Raw genomic sequence first — 22250 nt, 5'->3', positions numbered from 1 at the left:
ACATAGAGCTGTAGGAACTTTAATATCCTCTTATGGGTCAGTATGTAGAGAGTGTTAGGGTTAGGGTTAGGGTATAAGGTTAAGGTTCTCACATAGAGCTGAAGGAACTTTAATATCCTCTTATGAGTCAGTATGTACAGAGCGTTAGTTATGGTTATAGGGGTTAAATGAAGGTCTTACATAGAGCTGTAGGAACTTTAGGATCCTCTTATGAGTCAGTATGTAGAGAGCGTTCCCGCTGACTGGATCGATGACCGGGAGACGATGGATCTGGTTCTGGATCAATGAGTTCACCGCCTCAAAGATACTGAGAGAGAGACACCCACACACAGCACAGAGAGAGAGAGAGAGAGAGAGAGAGAGAGAGAGAGACACAAACAGTGGTCAGTTTATTTATAAGGTAACCTTGAAAGGGCCTACACCATGCTTTTAAAACTATATTTTTTGTATAAATATATGCTTAAAATTGAGTCTTAGACAAATTTTAACCCTCAACAAACACTCTGACCATTCTTTTTGTTTGTTCTAGCTCTAGTATAATGAGGCTCTCCAGCTGCAATACCAAAACGGCCTCTGTTTGCTCAGGGGCGCAATCGCATCTAGTGGGGTTTTTCCACCCCTCCCCCCTCCCCTCCTCTTCACTCCTCCCCGGACCCCACGTTGACAACAAATAATGTTAATATTGGGCCAATACAAAAATAGGATAATGTTGCAGCTCTGATTATAGCCTACTGTAGGCCTATGTTGTATGTTATAGGCCTACTGTCAAATGACACAGGGCGACCGTTGCTAGACCAGACATTACAGAAAGTTAATCTACATTAGACAATCAACCCCACCTGCATTGTATTTATGTATAAAAAAAAGTAAAAAAAAAAAAAAAAGTTTTGAAAAAAAATGTTTGAGAAAAAAAAGAAGTTTTTTGAAAAAAAAGAAAAGTTTTTTGAAAAAAAAGAAAAGTTTTTTGAAAAAAAAGTTTTTTGAAAAAAAAGTTTTTTGAAAAAAAAGTTTTTGAAAAAAAAAGTTTTTTGAAAAAAAAAGTTTGAAAAAAAAAAGTTTTTTGAAAAAAAAAGTTTTTGAAAAAAAAAGTTTTTTGAAAAAAAGTTTTTGAAAAAAGTTTTTTGAAAAAAAAGAAAAGTTTTTGAAAAAAAAAGTTTTTGAAAAAAAAGTTTTTTGAAAAAAAAATGTTTTGAAAAAAAAATGTTTTGAAAAAAAAATGTTTTGAAAAAAAAAAATGTTTTGAAAAAAAAGTTTTGAAAAAAAAAATGTTTTGAAAAAAAAAATGTTTTGAAAAAAATGTTTTTTTTTGACTGAAAAAAAAAAAACGGGAATCCGTGTGACGTCACACGGATCAACTCTCAGAACAGCACTGTTCTGAGAACCCGCGGAAAGCTTTTCATCTCTGTCTTCCCAAAACCAGAGAAACAGACCTGCCAACCCTGGCAAATTTTTTTGAGTACTCATGCGCCCGCAGCGCCCGCGGTGCAATTTTTGTTGTTTTCCCGCACAAAACAGCGTATATTTTGGGGGGTTCCATGCACCTTTTTGGGTGGGACCTTTACAGTTATGTTAACAAAATTTCACACCAGAAATGTAGCACATTGCATGTCTTGACTTACACTAATAGGAGGAGGCAAGATGTTAGAACAACCTCTTAAATAAAAATGCCATTTGGTCTGGAGGCTAGTATTACCAGGCAATACAGTAATGTTGCTTTGGCAATATTGTTGACAAATCTTTAATAAAATATACTAACTGCACTTGCTCAGAGTTAGTTAACAATAGACTCGCAAAACAGTCACCAGTGACTTCAGGAATGAACATACATCAATATAATCCTGTTATTCAAATTGCAAAATAGCTTTTCATTGTAGGCTATTTACATAAACCTGTGTCTTTGTTAATTGAGCAGCCTAAATAAAACCATATGTCTGTGCATGATTTGCATGAAGTTGAAGGTATTCAACTCATGTAGGTTTCTATTCCATCCATGATATATAGGCCTACATTGTGTCACATACAGCCTAGTCTTTATATTCATTCATATAGGCTGCAGGCTACTCATTGTTGATAGACCATTAATGTCTTCATATATTCAAAGGTGATAAATAATTTGTTCACTGTTAATGTGTTTGACAATACACATTGTACTAAGCCCTGGGTCACACGTTTTGACTGGTTGCTCGCTGCAACACCGTCGTATGACGAATTACAACACAGGCTTCATACACAACAGCTCCAGGCGGACCGCAGCCGCTCGTTGTTTTGTTTCACCAGCGTCGCAAGATAGGTTTAGGTTAGGCATAGTACGAGATTTCACCAATTCTCACCCTCGTGGCTGCTATGACATGTGAATTCACCTCAGAGGAGGGTTTTAAAAGTTTATTATTAGCCTACCTGTTAAGACTCGTTGGCAGCACACCACGGCCATTCTCCGTAGTATCTTCTTTATAAATTAATCTGATTAATATCGCCGCTATGTGAAATCCGAGCGATAACGCGTCGCTGTGAGATGTGTGCATGCTGAAACTAAACCAAAACCTTCTTCTTATAACTCTATGACCAAAACAAAACAAACTCCGTCCGCGGCCATTTGGTTAAATTCTTCTTCTACCGACAAAACGAGCATCGCTTCCGTTCTAGTGCTCCGCAGCGCCATGCACCCCATTCACACACCATTCTGTGGTGCCTGGGAGAACTACACGGCATGGAGCAAAAATGTTGGCCTCACAACACAACGCAGAATGTGTTGTGTTACCATGGGTTACCATCCCCCGAACCAAAAATGCGTAGCCGTTAGAGGAGTTTGCGTACCTGCGTACAGAGACCTAAAATGCGTGCTCAATACGCAAAATGCGTACAGGTTGGCAGGTCTGGAGAAAGACACAACGGTCAGAAATAGGACTTTGTGAGGATAGAAGGTGGGACCCCAAAAAAAAGGTTTTAAAATAGAAAAAGTGAAAATTCATGGTGTAGGTCCTTTAAGCAGGGCTGCTTCAGACAGTCAGTATTATCTCTGTATTTTACCTTTTTCCTAGATTAATGTCCTTCTCCGTCATTCTATGACACACAAACATAGCAAAAATAGCCAATCTACAAGCTCATAACGTGCCACACTGCGACACATTTTGAGCTTGTAGATCAGCTATTTTTTAATTGAAATCCAAATGCATTTAGTTGTACTCATGTTAACTTAAACCTGTGGGTCTGAATACACCCACACTAATACACACCAGAGCATGTGAGCGGAGTGGAGCGGAGTGGAGCGGCAACGAAAGCCGCTCCGCGCTCCAGAGGGCAATTGTCCCGCTCGCTCATCGCTCTGGTCGGCCACCGCTCCCCGCCGCTCCGTCGCTCACTTTGATTTTCGCATTTCTCGCTCCACGCTCCGCTCAGGGTCATCAATCAGAGTCAGCAGCCAAAATAAAAAAAGGTAGTTTACCATATCCAAAACACTTTCTCCTTTGCTTTGCCACAACAAGTGTTCCCAACACAAACGCCTGCTGTAACGTGAGTGAGCCTCGGCTTGATGGAGACCTGCCTTCAATGTTATAAAAGACACCATCTAAAGGTGGTTGCACACTGCTGCGTTTTTCGGGCCGAATATCGGGGTGAATTTCGGAGTGCGTGAATAAAAAAATCAACCTCACGTTATGTCAGTCACGTTTGCACACTGCCGTCCGTTTCGCGCACCACTCGGTCCCTTGCTCTCTCTATCTCTCTCTCTCTCCTTGCCCTGAAAAACGAATTTCGCAACGAAAAACGCAGCAGTGTGCAACCAGCTTAAGGCATTGTATTTTTTAATAAGAGGGGCAATATTAAATCCAGTTGGTGTTGATTAATCTCCACAACCGAGAGAGGGAGGCGACTCGTGGCGTGTGTTTATCATCAGTCTCACTTGCATTTCAAATCGTATCCGTTGACTGGCTGGTGATATAACTTAACTGACACAAGGTAGGCTATTTATTATAAACATAGCCTACGTGGGTGGATGATAGCCTATAGATACATTTCACTTGAGTGAAATCGTGAAGGGAATTCTCTGTCTGTTCTCCTCTCCGCGGTGCTTTCTCGTTCCTGCGACATGGCTGCACGCACTGCCACTACTGCACACGGCACTGTTTTGTTGGAAACATGCGGTGCGCGGCCACAATAGGGTCGGCTTGGAGCGGAGCGGAGGAACGGAGCGGAGGAAATTCCTCGCTCCAAAGCCGCTCAGACACATTTGAAAAGCCGCTCGCTCACGCTCACGTCAAAAACGGCCCGCTCCGCTCCGCTCACATGCTCTGATACACACATACACACACATGCACGCACGCACGCACGCACACGCACACACACACACACACACACACACACACACACACACACACACACACACACACAGTACCTGGCATCAGGTGATATGTGCACCAGAGGTTTGAAGGTCTCTTGAAGGTAGAGCTCTGAAAAAACATTGATCACAATTTAATGAATTGAATTGAAGTAATCATACATTTATAACTATTTTCTTTTCCTTCTGGGGGTCATTGGAACAATACACTATGAGATGGGGGTCCCTGGAACATCACACTATGAGATGGGGGTCCCTGGGGGTCCCTGGAACAATACACTATGCGATGGGGGTCCCTGGAACAATACACTATGAGATGGGGGTCCCTGGAACAATACACTATGAGATGGGGGTCCCTGGAACAATACACTATGAGATGGGGGTCCCTGGAATAACACACTATGAGATGGGGGTCCCTGGAACAATACACTATGAGATGGGGGTCCCTGGAACAATACACTATGAGATGGGGGTCCCTGGAATAACACACTATGAGATGGGGGTCCCTGGAATAACACACTATGAGATGGGGGTCCCTGGAATAACACACTATGAGATGGGGGTCCCTGGAACAATACACTATGAGATAGGGGTCCCTGGGGGTCCCTGGAACAATACACTGTGAGATGGGGGTCCCTGGAACAACAGACTATGAGATGGGGGTCCCTGGAACAATACACTATGAGATGGGGGTTCCTGGAATAACACACTAAGAGATGGGGGTCCCTGGGGGTCCCTGGAACAATACACTATGACAGGGGTCTTCAACGTTTTCAGGCCGGGGACCCCCAAACTGATGGGGAGATGGAGCAGGGACCCCCTACCACCTCGTAGGGTGGGGGGGTCGGGGCTACGACATATTTTTTATTTTAAACAAGTACAAGTTACAGCGAGCAGGGTGGGCCGTACCACTACCATTTCTAAACATACTACTTATTAACTGAGAACAAATGTCAATAATATCAACAATCTGTCAATTGCATAGTAATCATGTATTCAAGCTATTCAAAATGGATAGAATCATGATTTTTTTTTTTACATAAATGTGTAAAAAGGCCTTTGAAAAGTTTTTTTTTTTTTGAAAAGTTTTTTTTTTTTTTTAAGCAATAATTTCGCGGACCCCCTGCAGTACCTCCGCGGACCCCCTAGGGGTCGCGGACCCCCTGTTGAAGACCCCTGCACTATGAGATGGGGTCCCTGGGGGTCCCTGGAACAATACACTATGAGATGGGGGTCCCTGGGGGTCCCTGGAACAATACACTATGAGATGGGGGTCCCTGGAATAACACACTAAGAGATGGGGGTCCCTGGGGGTCCCTGGAACAATACACTATGAGATGGGGGTCCCTGGGGGTCCCTGGAACAATACACTATGAGATGGGGGTCCCTGGGGGTCCCTGGAACAATACACTATGAGATGGGGGTCCCTGGAACAATACACTATGAGATGGGGGTCCCTGGAATAACACACTATGAGATGGGGGTCCCTGGAACAATACACTATGAGATGGGGGTCCCTGGAATAACACACTAAGAGATGGGGGTCCCTGGGGGTCCCTGGAACAATACACTATGAGATGGGGGTCCCTGGAACAACAAACTATGAGATGGGGGTCCCTGGAACAATACACTATGAGATGGGGGTCCCTGGAATAACACACTAAGAGATGGGGGTCCCTGGGGGTCCCTGGAACAATACACTATGAGATGGGGGTCCCTGGGGGTCCCTGGAACAATACACTATGAGATGGGCGTCCCTGGAATAACACACTAAGAGATGGGGGTCCCTGGGGGTCCCTGGAACAATACACTATGAGATGAGGGTCCCTGGAACAACACACTATGAGATGAGGGTCCCTGGAACAATACACTATGAGATGGGGGTCCCTGGAACAACACAGTATGAGATGGGGGTCCCTGGAACAATACACTATGAGATGGGGGTCCCTGGAAGAACATACTATGAGATGGGGGTCCCTGGAACAACACACTATGAGATGGGGGTCCCTGGAATAACACACTATGAGATGGGGGTCCCTGGAACAACACACTATGAGATGGGGGTCCCTGGAACAATACACTATGAGATGGGGGTCCCTGGAACAATACACTATGAGATGGGGGTCCCTGGAACAATAATAATAATAAGTCTCACCTCTCCAAGTCTCAATTTTATGCTCCTCCAACTCATAGATCTGGACCTGACAGACACACACACACACACACACACACGCACACGCACACGCACACGCACACGCACACGCACACGCACACACACACACACACACACACACACACACACACACACACACACACACACACAGACACACACACAGACAGAGATACGGTCAAGCTGTGACTGTTCACATACTAAACAATTAATCCATGCTTAGCTAATCTGCTGCAGAGTTTCAACAAGTTTAACAAACTTTCAAAGTTTCTACCTTGTTTAAGTCACAGGAGCATTGTTTTCATATCATAAACTTTAGTTTAGTCAAAAGCTTGTGTAAAATCCACACGTGATTTCTGTTTACATCTGAGCTGCAGCAAGTAGCCAATAACAACAAGCAGAAGCACTTCCTCTTCCGTCTTCTTAGAGGAATTACAATTGACTGAATTAGAATGACAAACCAGCCAGCGTCTCTTGACTTTCAAGGGACGCTGGAGACCGCTTGGCTGGCGGGATGCTTGCTGCTCATTATTATACATTATTTGGACGGGAGTCGGGACCGCCTCAACCTGCCCTGCCAATAAAGAGTACATTTCTTCACCCAACTCAACCCTCCCTGCGGGCTGACAAGCCCTCACATCACTAGCGTGTGTGTGTGTGTGTGTGTGTGTGTGTGTGTGTGTGTGTGTGTGTGTGTGTTACCATGGGTGACTTGTAGTTTCTGGTCAAGATGTTGATGAAGTCTGTGATGGTCAACATTCCTGAGAGAGAGAGAGAGAGAGAGAGAGAGAGAGAGAGAGAGAGAGAGAGAGAGAGAGAAGAGAGAGAGAGAGAGAGAGAGAGAGACAGAGAGACATTGATTGATTACTTCATGTATATGATTATTAACAGTACAGGTAGTAAAACCAGGACAGGAGTCAACCCACAGATCCTGGAGTGAATGGTCCTGTCTTTCCCTAATTATTAGGGAATTAGGGATCATTCTAAAACGGCTAGTTCCATTCCTTGATTCTGATTGGCTGGTTGCCATGGTATACCTGAGACTGTAACCCATACCTTGAAACCTTTTATATCAAAGCCAGGTGCGTTATTTCTTTCCACTGTGCCGTTAGGCTGAACTAGAGAAGCAAGCGTTTGATTTCCTCTCAAATCCTGCCGTGCGGGTGCTTCTAAGCACCGCCCGCACGCATAGGACAGTGACTGAATGGCTCCGGGCGGGGCTTGTAAAGGCAACAAGCGCCCTCTATTCTCCAGGCACCACTCGGCTGTTTAGCTTAGGTTGCTATGCTAGCGTTTTGATGTGACGTTCACCCACATAGCAGCTAAATCTGGATGAAAATAAACACGTCTATGGATTGAATATGGTTCTTAACTTCTTAACATGAGACTGATTTAACATAAGTGTTGTTTCCCTATTTTTTTGGCAAAAAGAATGACGTGACTTTGTAAACACACACTGGCTCCCGTAAGTCCCTTTCCTGTATGTGGCTGGTAAACGCAAGGAAATGTCTCTTCCTGGTGGCGGAGAAGTGTACTTCTTTCTTTAAATGATGCAATGCTATGATTTTCATGTTGCAATATTGTGACCATTTTAGAAAAGCAATAAGCCACGCGAGGCTTGTGGTTACCGGGGGAGTATACACCGGCTGAGAGGGTCGGAAACACTCGGCTGCGCCTCGTGTTTCCCAACGCCTCTCAGCCGGTGTATACTCCCCCGGTAACCACTCGCCTCTTGTGGCTTATTGCTTTATTAGGACCTAATAGGACTGATCGTTGGTACAGGAGCAGGGAATTAGGGATTATTAGGACCTAATAGGACTGATCGTTGGTACAGGAGCAGAGAATTAGGGATGATTAGGACCTAATAGGACTGATCGTTGGTACAGGAGCTACTGGGACGGGAAGTCAGGACTTGATCAACCCAGGCTGGGTCACCTGAGTGAGGGGTGTGATGTTGAGAGACCCCAAACCCTGATGACCTTGGACTCTCCCTCTCTCTCACACACACACACACACACACACACACACACACACACACACACACACACACACACACACACACACACACACACAGTCTTACCTACAAAGCTCTGCTTGTTGTTTTCCCAGAGAGGAGCTGCTCTGACTCCGTTAGCGACCAGAGCAAAGAACGCCTTGTTCACCTGGAACACATTAATTAATGATTATTATTAATATTATAAAGAACGCCTTGTTTACCTGCAACACATTAATTAATGATTAAACACATTAATTCATGATTAAACACACTAATTAATGATTATTATTAATATTATTACAACCACTTTAAAGCCTAGAGTATGGTTTGGCACCAGGGGAAAAAAACTGTTCTACTTCTCCTGACCATTCAGTTGAGCTCGTAATAAACAATATCCAAACATAAACATGGATTCTGACAACGTTACACATATTAAGAGTGAGTTAAGAGCTACAATCTGTTTAGGTTTGTTTGGCTGGGGGATGTAAACAGACTGCACTGCATGATGTAACTTCCCTTAATCGCAGCACTTCTGCCACTTCTGTTTTTATGCAACGCACAGCGCATGTCGCTGGATGATGGATTATTTATGTTGGTAAAAAGCAGTCATATAACATGCATGTCTATGGGTGAAATGATGGATTATTTATATGGGTAAAAGCAGTCATATAACATGCATGTCTATGGGTGAAATGATGGATTATTTATATGGGTAAAAGCAGTCATATAACATGCATGTCTATGGGTGAAATGATGTATTATTTATATGGGTAAAAAACAGTCATATAACATGCATGTCTATGGGTGAACTGATGGATTATTTATATGGGTAAAAGCAGTCATGTAACATGCATGTCTATGGGTGAAATGATGGATTGTTTATATGGGTAAAAGCAGTCATATAACATGCATGTCTATGGGTGAAATGATGGATTATTTATATGGGTAAAAGCAGTCATATAACATGCATGTCTATGGGTGAAATGATGGATTATTTATATGGGTAAAAAACAGTCATATAACATGCATGTCTATGGGTGAACTGATGGATTATTTATATGGGTAAAAGCAGTCATATAACATGCATGTCTATGGGTGAAATGATGGATTATTTATATGGGTAAAAGCAGTCATATAACATGCATGTCTATGGGTGAAATGATGGATTATTTATATGGGTAAAAGCAGTCATATAACATGCATGTCTATGGGCGAAATGATGGATTATTTATATGGGTAAAAGCAGTCATATAACATGCATGTCTATGGGTGAAATGATGGATTATTTATATGGGTAAAAGCAGTCATATAACATGCATGTCTATGGGTGAAATGATGGATTATTTATATGGGTAAAAGCAGTCATATAACATGCATGTCTATGGGTGAAATGATGGATTATTTATACTAGCCCTTACCCGTTCAAAGATATGAGCTCCGAAATGATGTGCAGTGTGTGGGTTATGGGATGTGCACTGTGCACACAGTATATGAGGGATGGAAAGTAACTTTAACTGGTGCTTGCATGCTAATATGTAGGAGCATCAATGTAAGAAATACCCGTTCCATTTAACGGCTACAGAGATACTGTGTACCGATCTGCATGATTTTTTGACAACATCTGTAACAGGGCCAGAACCCCCCCCCCCCCCCCCCGCCCGCCCGCCCGCCCGCCTATTGTGCATGGCCTGAACAACAGCGCCCCTCCCTTCACAAAAGGTACTGTAGGCTAAATAGATATAGATACAGCATAAAAATGCTAATATACAGCATACGATTTGTGAAAGTGACAAACAGGCTTCACAGTTATGTCAGGTGTGTTCATATGCTAATGGTGATGCGATTTCAGATCAATTGCTCCAGCCACTGAGGAGAAACGCTGTGACAGACACTCACTCACTCACTCACTCAGACAGACATTCGCAAAATTATTGTATAGATGGGTAAAAAGCAGTAACTATAACATGGGCGGGGCTTAGAGAAGGCTGCATTCCCATTGGATCAAGGGTCTGTTGGATCACTTCCTGTCATTCCCCACAGACACGCCTACACACACAGCAGCTGTGCTTTCATTGGCTGTCATTCCCCACAGACACGCCTACACACACAGCAGCTGTGCTTTCATTGGCTGCACGGAGCTCACAGATGGATAAGATAAGAATAACGTCGGTTGAGATGAACTTTATTCAAATCAGATCTGTCCTAGTGTGACGGAGAGAGTCGCAGCCCCAGCCTTGAAGCCTCAAAAGTCTAGTATCTCCCCCGGACCAAAGAGATGTCTCTTTGGTCTAGTGGTTAAGATATTGGATTTTCGCGTGGGAGACCCGGGTACGAACCCGGGTGGGGAGGTTCGGATCACCTCCGTTACACTGGTCAGTCCTTCAGATACGGCACATCAGTGACAACTTTGCCGTATCCTACTAGATGGACTGTCACGCATCACACTGCCATTGGACATGAATGGGATGCGTGCTTTTATGTGTAGGCTATTTCACAGAGTCTGTCTGAAAGCGCCTTAATGCTCTGTCCACACCGGCGAATTAGCGAAAGCGACGTGAATAAGCGAACCAAAAAGGCGAAGAATTCGCCATTCGCCCTTTTCCATACACACCAAAAAGCGACGCGAATATGCGTATAATATTCGCTTAATTCGCCTAAAAACGAGGGGGCGATATCTGCCTGCATAGCCACAGGAGAAAGGAGAAGAAAGGAGAGAGAGGAGAGAGGAGAACGGACGGAGACAGGGAAACAAATAAAACAATGGAAACTACATCCTCAAGTGATGATGAGACCTGGCCGTGGCTGTTAGCCTATTAAATAAGAAAAAGAACAGAAGAGACAAGTGACAACACGCGTTCTCCGTTCCCCCTCCCCTCAGCTCCGGCCGGGGGCAGAGTAGACAGGGTCGGTCAGTGTTTTATCATAGCCGGGTCGGAATGGCCGCATCACCCTCGGAATACGGGGCTGTCAATCATTATGTGTATTACCCGAGAGGACCCTAGAGGACCCGTACTGTGTGTGTACTTTCTACGAATACCAGTAGAGTCGCCGAAATGAACCTGTTACCCTTTCTACTTTTTATGCAAACTGTAAAGCAATCAATCAATGTGTGTGTGCGCGCTGGCGTGCGCTATAAGGAACGAACTACTGGAGTTCCGTGTGTGCTGTGTTTAGGCTGGCCTGACCTAGGATCATGATCTGTTAGCCGTGAGGCAGCGAGATGAATGGCTGTGTAACAGTGAGATGATAATGCTGGTCTAGGATCAGTTTAACAGCAGGGGGAAAAGATCAATTGGTGCGTGCGTAATGCATGCGTGATGCGTAGCCTGCTGCCAGGATGATGAGAAAGCAGCCGCGACCGCATACAAGTTAAACCATGACTTACCTCTCTTTAGTTAGAAAATAGCCTAAAAGTATTCCTTTTAATCTCTGGCTTTTGTTTCGATCTTAATATTATAGATTCCTTGGTAGCCTTCTTCTGCCTGTCAATCAGTTAATAGCGCACGCTGCACGGCTGCAGTGAGTTACATGAAAGAGGGTTTTAATAATGATTAAATGATCGGGTCTCTCGGAAATAAAAGGATTTCGGGACAACATGTCACGGGTTTCGGTCTGTAAAAAAAGAAAGTCAGTGTAAAGTAACTAAAAGTAGCCTACATTTACTTGAGTAGCCTGTACTTGTAGATGAGTCCAATTTCCAGTAGCCTACTTTCCTTCTACTCCACTACACTTCGGATCCTTTTGTATTTAATACCCAGCGATTTATTTTAAAACATTAGTCTTTTTGCAGTTATAAATTAGCCTAAAACATACCATATGCTTTTACCAGTAATACATTCGAGTAGTTTTTACAAGCTGCTTGTAACAAGCAGCCACGCTGCCACACAGAGAGAGACACGGAAAAGGAGAAAAACACCGTTCCCCTCGGCCTCAATGCAACGTGAAGGTCCCTCCACCATTCTCTCTCTCTCTCTCTTGAAATAGGGTAGAGTGAGCTTACTTTGATACAGAGAGAGAGAGGAATTCGCCTTTGAACGTTCGCTAAATTCGACACAAGGGCGAATAAAAAACAGACGCCTTTTCGCTTTTTCGAAATTCGCGTTTGGTGTGGATGCTTCCATTGACTTTATAAGGTTTTAAAAAAAAGGCGAATTATACGCTAATTCGCTATTCGCCAATTCGCCCTCTGTGTGTACGAACCTTTAGACACACACACACACACACACACACACACACACACACACACACACACACACACACAGACCTGCAGGCTGGTATCAAACACCACCAGTTTGGAGGACGTCGGTATGATGTCATAACATCTGTGAGCCTTCATGAAGAGCGTGTAGGATCTGTCTCTCTGCTCTGTGGGAGAGAGACATAGACAATACATTACAGAGAGAGAGAGAGAGAGAGAGAGAGAGAGAGAGAGAGACATAGACAATACATTACACACACAGAGAGAGAGAGATCTGTCCCTCTGCTCTGGAGCTGCAGGGAGAGTTTACAAAATAAAGTTTAACTGGAAAGAAAGAAAGATGTATGGAAATAAAGACAAAGTACTATTAGTGTAAACTCCAGGATCCTCAGTAGTGGAAAAAGCAGCACCAAAATGAAGACGCAAGACAGGCTCAGATGTTGCGTTCCATTTTATTCTGTAACGCTACCGTGTTTCGGCCGAAGGCTTCTATCTAGAGCTAGATAGAACGGGTTGCAGCTGAGCTCCCACTGGCCAAATCAGAGGCAGCGCAGTTGTTCTCTGAGTGGTTGCTCTTCCCTGCACTACTTTACACCATGTAATGAATCACCCACTTATTTACACCACTTTAAATAACTGTTTTATTAAATAACTATTTTATTTAAATGTATTAAATCACCCACTTATTTACACCAGTAAGACTCCCAAATCGGGAGATAAGCGACCGTCAGGTCGCATACACAAACTTTAGAAGGCAATGGTAGCCAATCAGGAGGGAATATGGGAAATGGGACAGATCCATGTTGATGACATGACTGTAGAGATACTGTGTACCACTTTGTGTGATTTTAGGGCAATTTCTGTAGGAGCAGTGCCCAAAAATGTGAGAAATGAGGGGTGGAGGTTGTGGTTTGCCATCAAAGGAGTGTGTGTGCAAGGTTTGGCATGGATCGGGCCAACGGTGCCAGAGATATGAGTAAGGCAAAAGTGTGACGCGTGCAAATTAAGACATTAGCTACTATATACACAAACACTCACGGACAACTTCATATTTTAGATTGTAATTAGAGAAAAGAAAAGATGATGTTAAAATGTTTTCATTTACATCTTTCTGTAATTTTTGTGATTTTAACGATTTTGATTTGCATGCATGCCCCAAGGTTGGGGCATGTTACAGTGGTGGAAAAGGTTGGGGCATGTTACTACAGGGGGTCCTTCAAATCAAATATAAACCTTTTTTTAACCACTTGAACCCTAACATCCATATTCTGAGAACTTTAGCCAAAAATAGCAGATCTACAAGCTCACAACGCCTCGCACTGCGATGCGTTGTGAGCTTGTAGATCTGCTATTTTAGGCAAAGAGGTTTGGTGTAGAGGGGAAAAAGAGCAGACTAAGTACAGAGTGAAAGGTCAAGTTTATTAAAGGAGTAGTTCACCACTTTTCAACCTGTCTTCATATAATAGGTCCTACTCAGTCCAAGTCTCCTAGGAGAGCTGTGGGAAGTTCAGAATCCATCGTCTTGTGACATCATCATTTTCCCCCAAAAAATGTAATCAATATTTTTGAAAAAAACATTTAGATTTTTATTATTGCGAGAACAATGGCTTCCACTTTAAAATTGCAACTTTTCAGGAATAGAAAGCCTGCAGTTTCTATAAGCTGGATTGGTAATCGATGATGTCACAAGACGATGGGTTTCTGACCTGCCCACAGCCCTCCTCTGAGGAAAAAAAAGAAGAAAAAAAAGAAAGAAAAGCTATTTTTGAGTGAGGACCAATTATATGAACATAGGTTGAAAAGTGGTGGAGTGCCCCTTTAAGTATTGACAGTTCAAGTGGTTAAATATCTGAAAACACAAATTGACATGAATCCAAAATACACTGATAATTGTGCTGTGAAACAATGAAACTATATGGAATCTATGAACAGGTTGTGGGGGTCCCTGCTTCATCTCTCTCTCAGCTAAGGGGTCCCTGCTTCATCTCTCTCTCAGCTAAGGGGTCCCTGCTTCATCTCTCTCTCATCTAAGGGGTCCCTGCTTCATCTCTCTCTCAGCTAAGGGGTCCCTACTTCATCTCTCTCTCAGCTATGGGGTCCCTGCTTCATCTCTCTCTCAGCTAAGGGGTCCCTACTTCATCTCTCTCTCAGCTATGGGGTCCTTGGCCTGAAAACGTTGAAGACCCCTGGCCTAAATCCTTCTAAGGTTTTTGAAAAACGCATGTTTCTGTGTCAGTGGTTCTCAAACCTTTTCATGTCAAGGACCCCCTAGAATTATATGCATGGCCGCCAACCCCGTCTCAAAATATTTAGTTCCAGGGAAGCAACATTTTGGTTACAAATGTTCGCTTTAAAAATACATGCAGGATATATTCAAAGATTTGCACAAATTTGCACGTTTCAAAACTAGCAGTTCTACAAGCTCACAGCGCGGCACTTGCTTTATTAAATATAGTATATAATATAACATATTTAAATATTATCTGACACAGAATCAAAGGTTTTATGATCAAGATTCACCAGTAGCTTCCAGGAATAAAATAATTTATATCAATATTTTCTTGGATTTTTTTTTCTCCAATTTAAATGATTAAATATGTCAGAAATGTCTTTGTCATAATATTTTGATTAGGAAATAATTAATTAACCCATTCAAACTGGGAAAGCATTGATCCTATATTTTTACTTTATTTTACCTGGAAATTAAAGTACGGCTTTGTTTTTGTTTGTTTTTTTACAACAAGGGTTCATATTTTAGATTGTAGAGAAAAGAAAAGATGAGTGTTAAAAAGTTTTCATTTACTGCTTTCTATTGTTTTAGCCATTTTAATTCAGTGGGTGGGGCCATGCGTACAAGTGGCTAAATATGTCTTTTTAGACACAATAAGTCCATTCCCAAGATGCACCACAATCTTTCATGGGCAGATGTGACTTATGAGAGCAAGTCAGTGATGTAAAGTAATTAAGTACAATTACTTAAGTAATGTACTTAAGTACAATCTTTAGGTATTTGTACTTTAATTTCCAATTTCCAATATTTTTACTTCAACTCCAGTACATCTCAAAATATTGTACTTTTAACACCACTACACTTATTTGAAAACATTAGTTAGGCCTACTAGTTACTTTGCTGACAAATTATAATATTATAAAACATAAACCACTTTAGCCCTATTTTAATACCTAGGCTGTTTGAAAATCTATTGACAGCATTGAAAGCCGATCTACAAGCTCACAACGCGTCACAGAGCTTGTAGATCTGCTATTTTCAAACATTTTGTACTTCTGGTACTTAAAGTACATTTTGATGCCAACACTTTCGTACTTTTACTCAAGTACATTTTGAATTGCAGACTTTTACTTGTAAGGCTGCCCTCACACCAAAGTACCTATGAGAGTGGAATCCGCGTTCCGCCAATGCATTTCAACGAGAGTGAAGCGGTTTCATGCCAGTAGAAGATTGTATTATTGTAGTATTTTTACTTTTACTTAAGTAAAATATGTGAGTACTTTTTCCACCACTGTGAGCTAGTAGTGTTACTGTAAACAGTGTTACTGTAAACAGTGTTACTGTAAATAGTAATACAGAAATCTTATTGTGTCTAAATTTAGACACTTGCATGCATGACAGTCTAAAACAATAGAAAGCAGTAAATGAAAACATTTTAACACTCATCTTTTCTTTTCTCTGATTACAATCTAAAATATGAACCCTTGTTGTAAAAAAACAAAACAAAGCTGTCCTTTATTCGTCAACTTCGACATTGTCTGGTCATGAATATTCATGCATAAATATTACATCAATTAATGATATTAATAGATATATTGATCATCATCATTCTTACCGTCACTCTGGTCTTCATTGGTAATTTCTTGCCTGTCAATCATCCTGCCTGATACACAGTGCACCTGCACGCGCGCGCACATACACACACACACACACACACACACACACACACACACACACACACACACACAGAAAGATGTTCAGGATCAGATCTCACCTTCAGTCCAACAAAAAGACAGACTCCGATATAATCGATAATAATCGATTAGGCCTATTAATCAATATTATAATCCAACATACAGACAGTAGGCTACAGTATTATTGATCGATCAACCGACGATAACATCATCATCTGATCGATGCCCTGCCGGTGGGATGACGCAACGCACGTCATCATCATGAAAACATCAGATTTCCAAGACCACACAAACACAAACCATGAAGAACACATCAGGCGAAAATCGATCGATTCTCGATGTTATAAAATATTATGTCGTCATTAAATCACCTTGATGTTCTGCAGCCCAGTCACACACACACACACACACACACACACACACACACACACACACACACACACACACACACACACCGTTCTCTCTGTCTTACCGAACGATGCTGCGCGCATGCATGTACGCGCTCCTCTTCTCTGGGTGTAAATAGTCCAGCAGTGCGTGGCTGTGCGCGTGCCGTGCATGCGCGCGTGCATGAGCGCAGCAGTGCGTGTGTGGATGAGCGCACGTCATTTGCAATCGGTGCAAACGGACGGACGGTTCACTCAGCGTCAGCGTGCACCACACACACACACACACACACACACACACACACACACACACACACACACACACACACACACACACACACACACACACACACACACACACACACACACACACAAACACACACACATACACACACACACACACACACACACACAGCACTTCCTCTGAAGACCTTCAAAATAAAAGCTCTCTGCAGGTATTTTGGTTTATTTATTGATGTATTTATTTATTTATGAACACATTAATATCTGATTTTTTTTAAATCTTTCAACTCATCAGTAGATTTATAAAAGTATGATTAGTTTTATTTCATTTCGTGATTTTCATGAAAGAAAATCAAACTAAAACAATAAGAAGAGACGAGTGAGAGCGTTGCTTTGCATGTGAATTTGTGCAGTTACAGCTGTTGTCCACAAGAGGGAGACACCTGCACATCTCTGTGTGTCTGTTGAGCAGCTCATGTTATGACAGTCTGTTGGGGAAGATACTTTGAAACAGTTACAAGTAACTCACCATGGCAGTAGCTTGATCAAGCTTGTAAAGCTTCAAGTTACACAGGTTACACAATTACAATTCTGAGGTATTTTTACTTTACTTGAGTATTTCCAACATTCAGTACTTTTACTTCTATCCAAGATCCAAGTATTGTACTTTTACTCCACTACATTTATTTGAAAACGTTATAGTTACTAGTTACTGTGCAGATATAATAATACCAGTAAGACTCCCTAATCGGGAGATAATCTCCACAAATAGGGCAAAAATGTGTTTTTCCAAAATCTTCCGGATGGTGGCGTTAGATGGGACAGATGCGTTTTGATTACATGACTGTAGAGATACTGTGCAATTTGTGTGATTTTAGGGGAAAATCGGTAGGAGCAGTGTCTAAAAATGTGTTTTAAAAGATCGGCCTGCAGGTGGCGCTAAATGGGACAGATCCATGTTGATGAGATGAGTGTAAACATACTGTGTACCGATTTGCATGATTTTAGGGCAAAGATTGTAGGAGCAGTGTCCAAAACTGTGTTTTGCAAGAATCGGCCTCATGGTGGCGCTAGAAGAGGGCCATGTGAGAAATGAGGGGTGGGGTCTCCGCGCCACCTTGGCGGAAGAATAGGTACCGGCCCCGGCTCTCCCGGACGCTCCTAGCCCGAGTTACAGCATTTTATGTGAGCTGCAGTGGAGGGGGTCCTCCACTGGGGGCGTCACCACTTTTGCATCCGTTCTGGAGCACTAGGAGTCGGTGGTCCCCGGGAATTCCCCATGAGCAGCCCCGTTGGGGTGGTCATTTGGTCATTTTTGCACATTTGGTCATTTTTTACACCTGGGGGTCCCTGGAGCTCCGGGGGTCCTTGAAGGTTGTAGTTTGGCAGGTAAGGAGTGTGTGTGCAAAATCTGGCATGGATCGAGGCAACGGTTGCGGAGATATGAGCAGGGCAAAAGTGTGACGTGTGACACGTGTGACAGACTGACTGACGGAGGGACGGAAGGACGGAAGGACGGACTGACAGCCGGTGGAGGTTTGGATAGTATAGGAGTGCAAGTAACTGCGACCTACGGTCGCAATTATAAAACATACATTAACCACTTTAGCCCTATTTTATACCTTGGCTATTTACAAATATGATAACAAGCTTGTAGATCTGCTATTTTCAAACTGTATTGTACTAACCCTTTTGGTGCTTTAAATACATTTTGATACCAGTACTTTTGTACTTTTACTCAAGTAGTTTTGTTTTATTCCAGACTATTACTTGTAACAGAATATTTCCATATTGCAGTATTGATACTTTTACTTAAGTAAAGAACATGAGTACTTTTTCCACCACTAACATTTGGTGTAACAAAATATAATATCCTATAAAAAAGTCACATGCAGCAGAAATATTCATACTTTTCTTTAATAACATCTGTGTTCCTAAAATAAAGTTTAAAAAGGGGTGAAAAAAGAGGATATGTTGAGGATAATGTTAGATGAGTCATGACATTTAATTTGATCTTATCAAATCACATCTCTATTCATATTAACTCAACACATGACATTTAATTTGATCTTATCAAATCACATCTCTATTCATATTAACTCAACACATGACATTTAATTTGATCTTTAATCACATCACATCTCTATGCATATTAACTCAACACATGACATTTAATTTGATCTTTAATCACATCACATCTCTATTCATATTAACTCAACACATGACATTTAATTTGATCTTTAATCACATCACATCTCTATGCATATTAACTCAACACATGACATTTAATTTGATCTTTAATCAAATCACATCTCTATGCATATTAACTCAACACATGACATTTAATTTGATCTTATCAAATCACATCTCTATTCATATTAACTCAACACATGACATTTAATTTGATCTTTAATCACATCACATCTCTATGCATATTAACTCAACACATGACATTTGATCGTAACTGTAAAACTATAACTTAACTTTACTGTAAAAAATAAATTACGCCTTTCCCTCTCAACTGAGTTTATACTTTTATTTAACAAAGGTTGACATTTATTTTGTAAACATCTGTGTTCCTAAAATACAATTCCTCCCAAAATATAGGATCTGTTGAGGATACTGTACATGAGTCATGACATTTGTAACTTGTAACTTGAGACAAAAATTACCCAAAACTATAGCTCAGCTACTTGTTACACATACGAAAGTAGCTCAGTTAGGCTACCAGCAAGTTACAGCAACTCAGTTACATGTAACTTTATCTTCCCCAACACTGCTTATGGGTTAGGGTTAGGGTTAGTGTTTGGGTTAGTGTTAGGGTTAGGGTTAGTGTTAGGGTTAGTGTTAGTGTTAGGGTTAGGGTTAGGGTTAGAAAGCTCATGCAGGTTCAAATGTATGAATGTAGATATCAACTCAGTTACATGTAACTTTATCTTCCTCAACACTGCTTATGGGGTTAGGGTTAGGGTTAGTGTTTGGGTTAGTGTTAGTGTTAGTGTTAGGGTTAGGGTTAACTCATAGTTATTATATACTGTAGTTATTACAGTAAACAGTACGGTAGGGTTAGGGTTAGGGTTAGTGTTAGGGTTAGGGTTAGGGTTAGTGTTAGGGTTAGGGTTAGGGTTAACTCATAGTTATTATGTACTGTAGTTATTACAGTAAACAGTACGGTAGGGTTAGGGTTAGGGTTAGGGTTAGGGTTAGTGTTAGTGTTAGTGTTAGTGTTAGGGTTAGGGTTAACTCATAGTTATTATATACTGTAGTTATTACAGTAAACAGTACGGTAGGGTTAGGGTTAGTGTTAGGGTTAGGGTTAGGGTTAGGGTTAACTCATAGTTATTATATACTGTAGTTATTACAGTAAACAGTACGGTAGGGTTAGTGTTAGTGTTAGGGTTAGGGTTAGGGTTAACTCATAGTTATTATGTACTGTAGTTATTACAGTAAACAGTACGGTAGGGTTAGGGTTAGTGTTAGTGTTAGGGTTAGTGTTAGGGTTAGGGTTAACTCATAGTTATTATATACTATAGTTATTACAGTAAACAGTACGGTAGGGTTAGGGTTAGTGTTAGGGTTAGGGTTAGGGTTAGGGTTAGGGTTAGGGTTAGTGTTAGTGTTAGGGTTAGGGTTAGGGTTAGGGTTAGTGTTAGGGTTAGAAAGCTCATGCAGGTTCAAATGTATGAATGTAGATATCAAACATTGTGATAAATATGATATTTATCATATTGTTTAGAGCAGTGTTTTTCACATGGGGTACGCAGGGGTACTGCAGGGGGTACAGGAGAAAACAACTAGAAAACAACTAGAAAATGGGAATGTATTTTAGTGTTATAAAACATTGACAGTCTTTGTGTGAACCTGCTCATATGTAGATTGTTAAACCAAATTACACCTAGACTAGTACAAATGTTATTTAATAGAAAGCAATGTTTATTTGCCATTATGTTGTTTTATTTTGAACATATTGTCATGGGAACTGGACCGTTGATGTCAATGTTTTTAAGCAAATTGCTTGCCGTCCGTCCGTCCGTCCGTCCGTCCATCCATCCATCCATCTATCTATCTATCTATCTATCTATCTATCTATCTATCAGATGGTTGTGATCAAATATATTTGATACATAAAATTAAAAGGAGGAATAAACTCACCTCCTTTTTGAGAGGAGAGCTGAATGATGAGGGGAGGGGAGGAGAGGAGTATGAACGCTGTCTTCTCATTGGTTCACTGGAGTAGACCTCCAATGGAAACCTTGCCTGCACCTCGTCTTGATGAGGAGAGGAGAGGAGAGGAGGAGAACACACACTGGAGGCTGGGAGAGGAGAGGAGAGGAGAGGAGAGGAGAGGAGAGGAGAGGAGAGGAGAGGAGAGGAGAGGAGAGGAGAGACAGACAGACGGTCTCATCGCACTGTATCATATTACCAGCTGTCAGCATGCTGACACTCTGTCTCTGTCTCTCTCTCTCTGTGTGTGTGTGTGTGTGTGTGTGTGTGTGTGTGTGTGTGTGTGTGTGTGTGTGTGTGTGTGTGTGTGTGTGTGTGTGTGTGTGTGTGTGTGTGTGTGTGTGTGTACGCGCGTGCGTGCATGCGTGTGTGCGTGCGTGCGTGTGTGAGTGCTCCGTTGCTTTTCACATTTAAAAGATAAAAACATAACTTCTAAATAAAAGTCATAAAAGCTGTTCCTATCTAGATTATCTAGGCCTACAGTTGTTTTATTTAATCAGATGAAAGCCTTGGTATGAAACAGCCATGTCATGTTGAATGGAGCTCAGGTCAAAGGCCTTCCAAAATCATCATATTTAAAATGACCAAAATGACAAGTCCTGTCTCTGTGCAAAGCACTGTTCTTTCCATTACTATTGCTATACACATATTATATAATATATACATACACTGACTATAACTGTACACATATTATATAATATATACATACACTGACTATAACTGTACACATATTATATAATATACACATACACTGACTATAACTATACACATATTAT

At 41.7% G+C, this 22250-nt stretch overlaps 1 protein-coding gene across 1 annotated transcript in view; it reads right to left on the bottom strand.

The window, feature by feature from the left end:
- The window catches only part of LOC308307199 (5'-AMP-activated protein kinase subunit gamma-1-like), a gene marked incomplete at both ends in the record, with an annotated part of 238783 nt that overhangs the window by 212187 nt on the left and 4346 nt on the right, over positions 1–22250 (bottom strand). The window contains 8 exons of the mRNA XM_080752370.1: positions 181–307; positions 4391–4445; positions 6489–6534; positions 7206–7264; positions 8584–8665; positions 12764–12864; positions 21403–21421; positions 21508–21563. Coding sequence (XP_080608496.1) covers positions 181–307; positions 4391–4445; positions 6489–6534; positions 7206–7264; positions 8584–8665; positions 12764–12864; positions 21403–21421; positions 21508–21563 — 545 coding nt within the window. The remainder of the gene's footprint in view (positions 1–180; positions 308–4390; positions 4446–6488; positions 6535–7205; positions 7265–8583; positions 8666–12763; positions 12865–21402; positions 21422–21507; positions 21564–22250) is intronic.

The sequence above is a fragment of the Nannobrachium achirus genome, assembly GCF_963921795.1.
Source record: "Nannobrachium achirus genome assembly, chromosome: 21".
Lineage (NCBI taxonomy): Eukaryota > Metazoa > Chordata > Actinopteri > Myctophiformes > Myctophidae > Nannobrachium > Nannobrachium achirus.
Note: the sequence above shows the minus strand (reverse complement) of the source record. Positions and strands in the feature narration are given on the sequence as shown.